The sequence below is a fragment of the Chiloscyllium plagiosum genome, unplaced genomic scaffold, assembly GCF_037043375.1.
Source record: "Chiloscyllium plagiosum isolate Xiang-an unplaced genomic scaffold, Cpla_swu_hap1 HiC_scaffold_39, whole genome shotgun sequence".
Lineage (NCBI taxonomy): Eukaryota > Metazoa > Chordata > Chondrichthyes > Orectolobiformes > Hemiscylliidae > Chiloscyllium > Chiloscyllium plagiosum.
Window position 1 is genome coordinate 6,960,264 of NW_028270177.1, and position 13,183 is coordinate 6,973,446.

General features: G+C 43.6%; 1 protein-coding gene across 1 annotated transcript in view; it reads left to right on the top strand.

Moving 5' to 3' along the window:
• Positions 1 to 628: 628 nt before the first annotated feature.
• The window catches only part of LOC122540895 (SMAD family member 6), a 58,773-nt gene continuing 46,218 nt past the window's right edge, over positions 629 to 13,183 (top strand). Inside the window, exons 1-3 of the mRNA XM_043677170.2 lie at positions 629 to 1,150; positions 4,293 to 4,349; positions 5,530 to 5,598. Coding sequence (XP_043533105.2) covers positions 733 to 1,150; positions 4,293 to 4,349; positions 5,530 to 5,598 — 544 coding nt within the window. The 5' untranslated portion in view covers positions 629 to 732. The remainder of the gene's footprint in view (positions 1,151 to 4,292; positions 4,350 to 5,529; positions 5,599 to 13,183) is intronic.

Here is a 13,183-nt window from a genome sequence, read left to right on the forward strand (position 1 = left end):
AAGGAGCATGTTGCATCGCTGAAATCTGCAATGTGATTTACAGAAGGGGAGACGCAGCTCGCTGGGATCTGCTGCAAAGGAGGGAAAAGGACACTTGCACTCAATGTGAAGAGGAACGTTTTTGTCTGTTGAGGAAGAGGGAGGTGTAGGTTGAGGAATTGAAGGAGATATTGCTAACCCCACTTGCACAGAAGAAAATCGCCTTTTTGTTTTGATTTTTGGTCTGGCTCGTGGGTTCCAAGTTGCTTTTTTTTTGTGTGTGCAACATTTCATTTTCCCCTTCTTTCTGAATTAGTTACTGATTCCGCATCTCTCTCTTTCTCTCTGCCCCCCCCCCCAAACACCCCCTGTCCTCTTGCACACAGCCTCCCCCCCCCCCCAACACCCCCTGTCCTCTTGCACACAGCCTCCCTCTACCCCCCCCCCCCCCAGCCGAATGTTGCAGCTTGGATTACAGTGGAGCTGTGATCTGTTCCCGGAGCTGGCTGTGCTCATGCATGGCTTTGCTCTCAGCTTGATGCAGTGTGATCTGCTCCCTTTGTAAAAACAAATTCCCCCCCCCCTTCCCTTCCCTTTTCCCCTGACCCCCCCACCCCTTCCCCCCCCCCTCCCGCCCCCAACCCCTCCCACCCACCCAGCCTAGGACAAGGAGGGCAGAGACAGACTGGCATTGCCAAGCTGCAGCGTTTCAGCTTGCCCTCCCTCCCCGGCCACTCCGTCTATAACCGTCGTATGTTCAGGTCTAAACGGTCGGGCCTTGTGCGGCGACTTTGGCAGAGCCGGGTAACGGGAGGAAATGGGCAGGAGGCGGACGATTGGAGTGACCTGGCCGGATCGCTAAACGAGCTGAAGTCGGTCACTCACTCGCTGCTGAAGAGGCTGAAGGAGAAGCCGCTGGAGGTGCTGAGCCAGGCGGTGCAGAGCAGCGGTGCTTTACACACCGCCTGTGTGCCCATGGCCAAGAGCGAGCTGAGGCTCGGCAAGCAGACACTGGCCCCTCAGGTCTTACTCTGTCGACTCTTCCGCTGGCCTGACCTCAAGCATCTTTTTGAACTCAAGCGACTGTACTCCTGCGAGGGATTCGCCCGGAACACAGACAGTTCCACCGTTTGCTGCAACCCTTATCATTTCAGCAGACTCTGTGGACCAGGTGAGTCCTCTCTCTCTCTCTCTCTCTCTCCCTTATCTCTCAGATGCTCACACATCCAGGCAAAAATGAGGACTGCATATGCTGGAAACCAGAGTCTAGATTACAGTGGTGTTGGAAAAGCACAGCAGGTCAGGCAGCATCCTGCTCCTCGGATGTGCTTTACGTTTCCAGCACCACTCTAATCCCCATACATGCAGTTTAAACAAAATCTTGAGGCGTCCATCGCCTTTTATGCATTCAAACTTTTTCTCATTGAAGGTGGAAGGGGGTGATGATGGGCTGGGATTGTGGGTGATGGGAGAGAAGATGAGAACTCCCAATTCTCACCTGAGGCCCGCATTTAGCGCTTTTAACCAGGTATAAACTCCTGTTCCTTGTGAAAGGTTTCACCTTTGTACACGGCTGCTTCTCTCCAGACTTTGCAAAGAGGCACGTGAGATGTGGGTTACCTTCATTAAGATGTCACATTTTGAAAACGATTGAATGCTTCAGTGTGTGACATAAGTGAACGCATTTAGAATCACCCTCACCCCCCAATAAAAAACTCGTGTGAAATCAATTTTTAAAAATATTAGTTTCAAATGAGACCCTATAATTTGTTGGTATCATTGCAAAACCCAGTCTCTCAATGTACAAACGGAGTTTGGAATGTGTTTATAATACACTATCTTGAAAAAAATGCAGACTATACGTAATGTCGATTTCAAACACTTGAAGGACAGAAATTGTTGTCACTTTTGGGGCCCAGGCGGATTCATTCATTTCAGTCATTCACATGAAGTGGATGTAACATTTCAGCCATGTGAAAGCGGAATGCCTGTTTCAGTCATTCATAAAAGTAGAATGCTGTTGTAGTAAATGCAGCTCCAACAATGGCAGGGCTTTGGAACAGGTGAGATTGGGAGTTCTTGGCCTAGGGTGGGGAGGGGCAGATAGGAGGAAAGGGTAGTTACTTACAGACGGGGCAAAATCAGTTCTGAAATAAAATGGGAGTTTGTAACTTCCATAGTATTTGATGTATGCCTCGTGATTTTTCTCCCCTTCCTCCGGGCAAGCAACGTTCACGCTGAAACTATGAAATTGTGGACACTTGTCTCAAAAAAAAAAATTACATGTTCCAGGCATTCCAAATTGTCTGTTTATTCCGTGTCAGAATCACGAGCGAACGAGGCGTTCGAGATGTGAATGTGTGTAATGTGTATCACTTGGTGAGTGGCTAACGGTTTAAGGGAAAAGACTGGAGATTTGAACCCTTTTATACGTTAAACATCAAAAGGAGGATTCCGCTCTGGGTACGCCTCTTTTGCCATGTCCAATTTCTTGGATAAAACTTGAATTTCTCGCGAGTGTTGGATTTAAATTTGCTTTTAAAAAAGTGTTACATTTGAATTCATGTTCCTCTTTTCATGGAGAGTTAGGATTGGATTTCATTCCTCACCATTGTTCCATCTACAGTTAGTGATTTAGATTTCACACCCTGGTTTTCAGTGGGGTTTGCAAGTCTTGGGGAGTGCATGGGCGGGGGTGTTCATAGATAGATCTGATAGATCTGAGTTCAGGCTGACCAGCTACTCAGTGAAAAATCACACAACACCAGGTTATAGTCCAACAGGTTTACTTGGAAGCGACGCTCCTTCATCAGGTGATAGTGGAGGGCTCAATCTTAACACTGAGTGAGATTACTCATCACAGGGAACCAAAGTCATCTTTTCTCCCTTACAGAGAGAAACAACTGTTCATATATCTGGGGGTGGGCGAACACCACTCCTTAAGTATGGGGGAAGTGAGAAAGATGAAGAGGTGGTCATCATGGAATAACCAATGCGGGATTGCGCCCCCAACCTTGTGATCATTCAGCACCACATTATAGCAATTAGCCAACTGAGCACTTCTAACTCGGTTACTTACTTCTAATGGTGAGACTCCTGAACTTGGGGGAAGCACCTTTATCATTAATAAATAATTTAAGCGCCGTTTATAATCCAAGGGAAACAGTTTGGCCAGATTGAGAATTTAATAATACAAAGAAGATGGGGGAACGGTTAATTCAACTTTGAATGCTGTTTAAACTTTTTTAGAGGGGAAAGTGAGGGCTGCAGATGCTGGAGGTCAGAGTTGAAAATGTGCTGCTGGAAAAGCAGGCTCATTCCTGAAGAAGGGCTCATGCACGAAACGTCGATTCTCCTGCTCCTTGGATGCTGCCTGACCTGCTGCGCTTTTCCAGCAACACATTTTCAGCTCTAAACTTTTTTAGAGGCCCTGATTTAAAGGGGGGGGGGGGTACCACTATCGCTTTAAAGACAAAAAAAACACAGGCCCCATGCCTTGTCTGAAGTCCTGTTGCATTTTGAAAATAGCTGAGAATCATTAATGCGTGACATGATAACGTTCATATTAATGTCACTGATGCAAATTCGGGCTTTCACCTGTATATGTCCTTCGTGTATTTTTTTAAGAAAACAATGTTAAAAAGTATTTAAAATGTTGCTACCAGTTGCAGTTTCCTCCCTAATTGGCCTCCAACCCACAAAGAAATCTATTTTTTTATATGGAAAACGGCTTTAATCTAACCAATTGTAACGTTTTGTTAGCACTAACAAAACCTAGTTGTATGTTTCCTTCGCTCTTGCAGACTGAGCGAGTCAATTTCAGGCTCCCTTTTACTATTGTAATAAAGACAAACGCTTCCCCTTGTTTTTAAGGAAGTTGTAGTAATCTCGTGTTGTAATTTTTCCTTTAAGAAAAGGTTTAAAGTTCTCTTAATAGTACAGACCGGACTAGATTCCAGCGAATGCGATTTTAATCTCAAGTTTTTTTCTCTCTCTCTCCTCCTCTAGTGGGAGGAGATTGAGGTCTGGAATTATCCCTTTGAAATGAGATCGATTTCAGCTCGTGTTTTTTTTCCTCCTTTTTCCTAAGAAGTTCGAAAGCTATTTAGGTGAAGGAGTGGTAATAATATGTAGTTTGCATATGTCTGGCGCCAGCCTGGCTCTCTCGCTCATCTGACGATTGAACATCCAGGCAATTACTGCAAGCTCACTCTCCTTACACTTAAACCTTTCCCAAGACAGAGAAAGGATTTTTTTCTCTCTCGTTCTCCACTTTTTCTTTCTGTTTTTAACTCCCATGTCATCATTTTCAGACTCTCCACCTCCTCCTTACTCGAGATTCTCTACAAGTGATGAGGAAAAGCCACTGGGTAAGTTCTTAAATATGTCTAAAATTACGACTTTTTAAAAAAAATGTTGGTATTAGTTTGAGGGAATAGTGGCTAGACCAGAGTATTATAATAAACATGTGCCATCGGTAACAGTTTGCTATGAATTCAGCAAAAGCTTGTCATTTTTGTGAGCAAGAGATAGACAATCCATGCTCTGATTAAACATGTTAAAAATATTTTATTTGTGATTAGGAATGGATCATCCAAGTAACCTGAAAACTAAGGGACTGGGCTTCAGGAGGGACAATGTGGGGGAGGAGGGGAAAAAAATCTCCAAGCTTTTCTGTGTTTAAAAGTAAGAGCTTTGTTAAGACAGAACTAATCCAGCTTGCAGGGATTTTTAATTGTGTTTGACTACAGTAACTGCACCTTATCCTGTTCAGTTTTGTATTTACCCCACCGAGTGTAAACCTGTAGTTTTCAGGAAAGCTTGTGAATTTTGCTGCTATTTTGTGTGTTTGCCTGCCAAACACTGCAGAGCTTCATTGAGTCACGCTGTGGTTGGGAGTGTGTGGTGCTGGGGTTGCAAAGGATCAGTCCTGAGGCAAACTCCAGTTTGTCCTGGGTTAAACTCTTCCACTATTTAAATCCTAATAATCGCACAGTTTTCATGTGGCATTCATGGGGAAAAAAAGCTCTTGATTAAAATTTACTTTTTTTAAAAAAGAATGTGGAGGAAAGCAGTGTGAGATTATAAAGACGTTTGCCATGCGGTTTTATACCAGCGCTAATGAGCTAGAGTTGAGGAAGATCATACATATTCGCTTGTTGAGAGCTGGAGCTTTGGTGTAACTTTTGATGTTTGGAGATTGGAAGTTTGTAGATTTTTTTTTTGTTTCTGTAGTTTCTCCTGGTTTCCATTTATTCTAAACACCCATGAACTTTGCTCTGAAATGTTATAAACTTTATTTGTGGCATGTGATGTTCTTGCCCCACAGCATTGTAAAACACATCCAATACAACACCTCGCTTCCCTGTGGTAATCATAGCATGCTTGAGAAATGGGGTAATGTGTGTGATTTGGCTGTTTTCCATTGTCATACAGCCATTGTATACAATGTTTGGGAAGTGCATTGTGAAATTCACCCTGTGCAGTAGTGTAGAATGCACTGCGTTTGCAATCCCTGCATCCTGACTGTCCTCTTTTACCATCCTCCAGAATGCACAGCATCCTGCACTGAAACAGAAGCCACCAACTCCCCAAATATCACACCTGGAGATTTCTCAGGTAAGCTTTTTGAACATGTTTCAAGTGTGTAAACGTGAAGGAAGTGAGACTGATTAAATCAATGAGTATTCAGGTGCTGCATTTTGTTAAGAATGATAGACATCACAGTAGTCACGATGAATAGTGCTCTCTCTTTAAAAAGCTTCAAGATGATCCATCCTTCTGGAAAAGATTCAAGGGAATTTTCTATAATGTTGGGTTTATTATCCATATAGCAAGTATACTATGGAGTAGTGACCATTATTGTGTTAAATCTGTGCTGATGCCACCTTGAATCCTACCTGGACTTTTTGAGGTTGTGTTGATTTCAGAGAAACAGAACTTTTGGAAATATACAGCAGGTCGGGCAATATCAATGGAGAGGGAAGTGGAGTCCCATGTTTCAGATCACTAGCTTTACTTCAGAGCCACATTGTTTTGTACTTGGACTTCCAACTTGGGGTTGTCTTGGTATGGAAGGTGGTATTATCAAGAGTTGGAAATTTTGTGGATTGGGAATGCTTTGTTATCCTCTTCTGGTTGAGAGTGAGGGCTGGGACATGCTGCTGTAACATGTTTCCCTCGTCCCCTGTTTTCATTGACCCTTTTTATTTCTTGATCATTGCCAAGTAAGAGAGATTGTACATTATGCCCCCTTGGGTAAGCCTGATGACAGAAATGGCAGCAAAGTGGTTGTCTGCTTTATTTGACTTGATCTTGTAAAGTTGTCACTAAAAGACCTTTTTTGATATGAAATCCCAGGAGGGGTTTCTGCCTGACAAATTACCATGTGAGTCCAGTACAGGATTTTCTGTTTGTATTCACGACCCTTTCACGAAAGCTATCAATAGGAGAGTGGGGTCAAGTCAGATAGACATGCTGCAAAATAAACAAACTAACTCTCACATGCCCCCTTAACCTCCCAGCTAGTTAGGGGAGGGAGCACCTCTACCTTGATGGACTGAGACTGTAGACTGACAAGATTGGCATTAATGGACCCCTTTGGTGTTTGCAATTTCATAAATGGTGATGTAACCACTTCTTTATTTTATTTATTCAGGGGATGTGGGCTTTGTTGGTTAGTTAAGTGTCAAGCATGTAGGTTTGGGTTTGGAATCACATGTGAGCCAGACCAGTTAAGGAGACAGATTTCTTTCCCTAAAGGACACTACCTTCTCATTTCTCAGTGACTAAGTGGGCAGAAAACAACCATGAGATGGCATGTGTTAATATGATGTTTGGTTCTGAATTTGCTAGCAACATTTAGAACTAGTTTTTTTTTTGGGAGGGGCGGGGGGGAAATGGGTTGGAAATTTGGATTATATCTCTAAATACGATTTGATCTGTAGTGGTTCAGTTGGTCAAAGGTGGTGTGGCACTAACTTGTGAGAACAAAGGTCCAGGGCACAATTTCTCAGTCTGTAGTCCATTCAATGATCTGAGTTGGACAAGTGCTGCCCCCTGGGCAAAGTTGGTGGAATATAAATTCAACTAAGGTGCCACCTTCCAGTCCTAGTTGGCACCTGTTGGAGGATGTGAAACAGGCCTCTGGCATTATGTCAGGTCAACATTGCACCTGGCTGTGGCATGCCATCATGCTTCAAGTCTGCGTTGAAATCTAATGTCCAAGAAGATAACCGGAAGAAATCATCGATCAGGGTTGAGTTGGCACCAACAGGAGAGAAGGGTGAAAAAGATTAACGTGCTCTCTGCCTCTTTCTTGCTTTACTTGAGCAGCATGAGCATGGTTTGAAAATAAAAAATGCTGGATACCCAGCGGGTCAGGCAGCATCCATGAAAAGAGAGCAAGCAAACGTTTTGAGTCTAGATGACTCTTCTTCATCAGCCATCTGACATCAGCATGGTTTGGATTGACCATCTGCATTTACCTGGTGCCTTTAATGTCTCTAGGTGCTCCAACAAAATCTGGCACTGGGCTCCACAGGAGAGGTTAGGACTGAAGCTTGGTCAAAGATCTGGTGCCTTAAAGGTGGACACAGGGAGGTTTATGGAGGAAATTTGAGTTTGGAGCCTCATTAGCTGAAGATAAAGCTGCCAATAGGGTGATAAAAGTCGGAGTGTACGATGTGGTGTGGCTGGGGTCTGGGTGCCTGTTTGTGGAGCAGAGTCCATCCATGAGAATATGCATGTTGTTACTTTTTTTTTGTTTATTGATACTAGCTATGTGGCTAATCTGGAGACTTTGGCATTATGGTATCTAACTGTGGCTGACCAATTCTTTATCATGCCCTGAAATGTAAATGAGGAGATTATCTTGCCGTGTTTGTTTTGTGTGTTATGTGGTTTTAAGGCCCAGGCTGACACTGAGGTGCAAGCACGCTCTGCTCCAACAGGAATGTGTGGGGAGGAAGATTGTGGTGAACATTCACTCTGTACAACTGTATGAGGACAGCTGCCTCCTAGTCCCTATGCAAGTCTGTTGTTGGCAGGATTTGTGCTTCTAACCTGGAACACTAAGTTGCGAAAGATCAGTGATGGCACTATTTTTTCCACATGTAAATTAATTATTGATAATTTACCAGGCGCCAGACAGTGCTCTTCAGCAAAATAGAACCACATTTGCAAAGTCAAAATGAACCTTGTGCTACAATGTAGGAGCCAGTGAAGCCCTACAAATCTTGCCCAAAGTCCCAAAGCATTGGTTTGGAACAGAATAATCTTTGCACACCATTTGACCATGAGGACATCACTTGCAATTCCAATCCTGTCCTCACCCACTCCTTCCTGCAGAGAGTAATCTTGGGCGGTAGCTCTCTGGCTAATTTCCCCTTTTTTTAGCCTCCTCACTACCCTATTCTTAACCCTTAAGTGCTGCCTTGTAGTCCATTAACTCAGCAGAGATTTGATAATTGAGTCTGGCACTCTAAGCCAGTGTTAGACTAATAGTTCCTGAGCCTTGTGAACCAGGTCACTCCTATCTCACTGGATGTTCTGAAACATTCGCACTTACTCATGAATCACTGTGAACCTGAATCATGTGACACCGTGCCAGGCAATGTGACCCCGAAGGTTCCAGATTGTACTGACACCAAAATCATAGTGATTGGTGGCCTCTGTGCTCCTGCATTTGGATGAGGAGAAAGGCCATTGTTCAAGTTTCAATCACAGTACATGGTTGTTCCGCCACCTCCGGGAGTCTTCCTGCACTCTTACTATTCCCTTGTGGGATATGGGAGTCACTGGCTGGGCCAGCATTTGTTGCCCTTGAGAAAGTGGTGTTGAGCTGCCTTCTTGAACCGCTGCAGTGCATCTTCTCTGGGTAGACTCTCAAAGCCATTAGGGAGGGAATTCCAGGATTTTGACCCAACGACAGTGACTTGCGGAACTTGCCGGGCAATGATGTTCCCATATATCTGCTGCCCTTGTCCTTCTAAATGGTGGGTTTGGAAGGTGGTGTCTCTGGATCATTGGTGAATTTCTGTAGTTGGTCCTCCAACTTATGTCCTTTCTAGGAATTTAGTTCCAGTCACCTATCCTGTGCAGGCTGACCCACATTGGCACCTGGTATAGCAATGCCTAAAATATATTTTTGTTAAAATCTCATCCACTTTATCAAATCCCTTCAAGGCCTCCACCTCCCCACCACCACCTCCAATCTCTGTAACAGCCTACAGCCCAATAACATTCCAAGATCTGTTATCCTCCACCTTTGGCCTCTTGTGTGTTCCGTTTCCTCTTGTTCCATCACTAGCGGCCATGTTTTCTGCTGCCTGGGCCCCAAGCTCTGGAATTCCCCCCTCTAAACCCTTCTAGCTCTCTCCTACATTCAGGTGTCAATGAGCAAACTTTTGGTCATCGGCCTTAACGTTTGCCGTATTTATGACTCAATGTCTAATTTTATTTTATAGCAAGACCATAACACACAGGAGCAGAATTAGGCCATTCGGTCCATTGAATCTGTTCCGCTACTCATTCATAGCTGACATGTTTCTCAACCCCATTCTCCGGCATACTCTTTGAAACCTTGATCCCCTTACCAATTAAGGACATCTCTATCTCTGTTTTAAATACATTCAGTGACCTGGCTTCCACAGCCCTCTGTGGCAGAATTCCACAGATTCACCATCTTCTGTCTGAAGAAACTCCTCATCTCCGTTCTAAAGGGTCATCCCTTCACTCCAAGGTTCTGCCCTCTGGTCCTAATCTCTCCTACTAGTGGAAATATCTTCGATCCAAGTCTCTCAGTATTGTGTAAGCTTCCGTGAGACTCCCTTGAGTACAGACCCAGAGTCCTCAACTGTTCCTTCATGCCTTGGACTGTTCTTGTGAACCTCCTGCATACCCTCTTCAAGGCCAGCACATGCATCCTTAGATACTGGGCCCAAAACTGCTCCCAATATTCCAAATACGGTCTGACCAGAGCCTTGTACAGCTTCAGTAGTGTCTCCCTGCCCTTGTATTCTAGCCCTGTTGAAATGAATGCTAACATTGAATTTACATACCTAACTGCCAACTGAACTTATATGTTGACCTTAAGAGAATCCTGAATTAGAACTCCCAAGTCCCTTTGTCCTTCAGATTTCCAAAGCCTTGTCCCATTTAGAAACCTGTCTTATGCCTTTACTCTTCTTACCAAAGTGCATAACCCTACTCTTTCCCACATTGTTTTCCATCTGCCACTTCTTTGCCTACTCTCCTAGCCTGCCCAACTCTTTCTGCAGCCTCCCCGCTTCCACACACTAACTCTTGAGGGTACACACCCATGTACATGTGCACACATTCTCTTGTTGGACATGGGAACAAACTATATTATGATACGAAATGTGAGTGAATTCCATGTAGATGCTGTCTCCTCCAGGTTTATGCAGGACTAGGTACCAAACAGTTGTTAATACCTTCAGGTGTAAACCCTGGACAGAAGCTAAACTTGAAGTCTAAGGAGCATTTTTATTTTGTTAACTATATACAGATGTAACCAATCATTCTAAGAGAAAAGTAGTTAAAGGTCCCTGCCAGTGAATTTTAATATTGGGGATAGGAATCAGCCAATTTAATAAATATTAATAAAATATCTGTTTGCCTAATGCTTCCCTTGATCTTTCAGCCAAGTTTATAATAATCATTTGCAGTGAAAGAGAGAAACACACAAAAGCAGAAAGAATGCTCTCCGAGCTGGCTGTAACTTTAATCATTCCTTTTCTTTGCAATTATATTACAGCTGAACAGCACTTAATGTTTTTCCTTTTGGTCCTTTGAAGTCAAGTCAAGTTTTTTTTTGGTTGGTATTTTTTCTGTTTTTAGTCTGTCCAGGTTGGGTAGAATTTATTACGTTTTACAGACTGGAAAGAGCATGTGACTTTCTAGATGCTATGATCTTAACGGAGAGAATTGGTGAGGTTTTCCGTAATGGAAATGAGTTTAACTAGAACAATATAACGATAAAATGGAGTGCAGTCTCCATGAAATCAGATACGTTGTCTCCCGACTGTGCAAGTTCAGATACTGAGACTTGTAATAGCAGACTGTCGTATTTGGTGATTAATGCACTCCTAGTGTTCAGACTTCCAGTTAAGAGGGCGGGAGTTTTTAAGAGATTTCAAGCTGACCCATTAACCCCTGGGGCTTATTTTAACCCTTTACTGTGAGGCTGATAATAGCTAGCATACACTGTGAACCAGGCCATTTCTTTCTCTCTTTCACTCATGCTCCCTCCAGACTTGACTTGATTAGTGTTTTTATCTGAGGTTGTTCAGAGATAAACCTGGTTCTGGTAACCTCTGTACACATGCTGTGCAGGCATTTTGAGTATCTGACCATTGTTAATTTGAACCCCCTTGCTTCTTCACTCAGTGTGGATCTTGGCACTGAGAGATAACGACTTAGGTGAGATAACATCAGTCTTCCAAAGCATTGGTAGTTTTTTGTATCATGTGAGTTTGGGGAAATCTTACATTTCCTTTGCAAATCTGATAATCTTTTATAATATTGAATTTATTTTCCTTCTTTAAAGGGGTGTAGGTATTGCTGGCATATATTGTCCATCTCTAATTACCCTGAAAAAAGGTGGGACAGTATCTATAGGGATACCCACAGTGCTTTTAGGAAGGAAGTCGTTCAGCAACACTGAAGGAATGGTAATATATTTCCAAGTCAGGATGGTGAGTGGTTTGGAGGGGAACTTGCAGAGGGAGGTGTTCCCAAAAAACAGCTGTTCTTTCCTTCTAGATGGAAGTGGTCACGGGTTTGAAAGATGCTGTCTAAGAAGCCTTGCTGAATTTCTACAGTGTATCTAATAGATGGTACGCACTGCTGCTACTAAGTGTTGGTGATGGTTAATGTTAAAGGTGGTGGAGGAAGACCATTGTGATTTACACCTGGCATTTCTGTATTCTGAGTCCCACACTGTTGAAGGCCAGTGGTCAAATCGTGGAGGGTGTGCAGTGTGAATGTTCCAGAATTGTACCTGGACTGCAGTGGTCAAATGACAAGGACTAGGCTAGGATTGTATATACCATTCAGCCTAATTTTTCTGAGGGTGTGAACAATCTCTTTTCTAAGTGTACAGTACTTATACATTTTTTGAGTGGCCAAGCATGCATATTAATTTTAAAGGGACAATGCGTATGTAGCCTCTGTGGATGATTTTGGATCAAGAGGATGGTTTGTTGGATACGATACCCTGGGATTTGGATGCTTACATGAGAATTTGATTAGTGTTTTTGAAATACAAAGCAGAATGGATGCAGTAGATGGAGAGAATTTAGGGGACATCACCAAGAGTGAAAATTGGAAGCATGTTGATGAATAATGGTAAAAGTCCCAAGACTTTCTCCCATAAATGGCAGTTGGTACTGGATCAGTTGGTACAACTGGCTTACTGAATCAGCCATGATCTCATTGAAGGGTGGAACAGTTTTGAAAGACGAAATGCTTTCATCCATTCCTAATAACGGTGCAGTTTCTAGGAAGAAACATTGACTTGTGATCAGCAGCTGGAACATAGGATGATCTCAGCTCATTGTACGCATTCTTGATGTTTCAGGAGAGTGTCCTGATGGCATTCTCTATCATTTCCCAGTCTCTGTATGGATGATTTAGCCCCACAGTTGGGTGTCCACTCTCTGCCGGTGACAGTGTCTTCACAGATAACTTGAGGCATGTCTGCCCACACAAAATCCATTATTCATCAGAAAAGTCCCGTTCTCGATGGTTCAGACTTTCATTGGATGTGCACCTATCAATTGCAGCCCTGGCACGAGTGAGGTGACCAAGTGTGACTTCCTTTAAACCGTGTCCAGTATTTGATTGCTATGGTAGCAGCACGGGTGACTCAGTGGTTAGCACTGCTGCCTCACAGCGCCAGGTTCGATTCCAGCCTCGGGCGACTGTCTGTGTGGAGTTTGCACTTTCTCCCCGTGTCATTGTGGGTTTCCTCCGGCTGCTGCGATTTCCTCCCATAATCCAAAGATGTGCAGGTTATGAGGATTGGCCATGGGAAATGCAGGATTACAGAGGGGCTGGTGGGTCTTCTCTTCGTAGGTTCGGTGAGGACTTGTTGGGCCAAATGGCCTGTTTCCACACTGTAGGGATTCTGTGATTTACTACTGTGGCTGAATGACCCTTAACATTTAGAATCTTGTTTGGA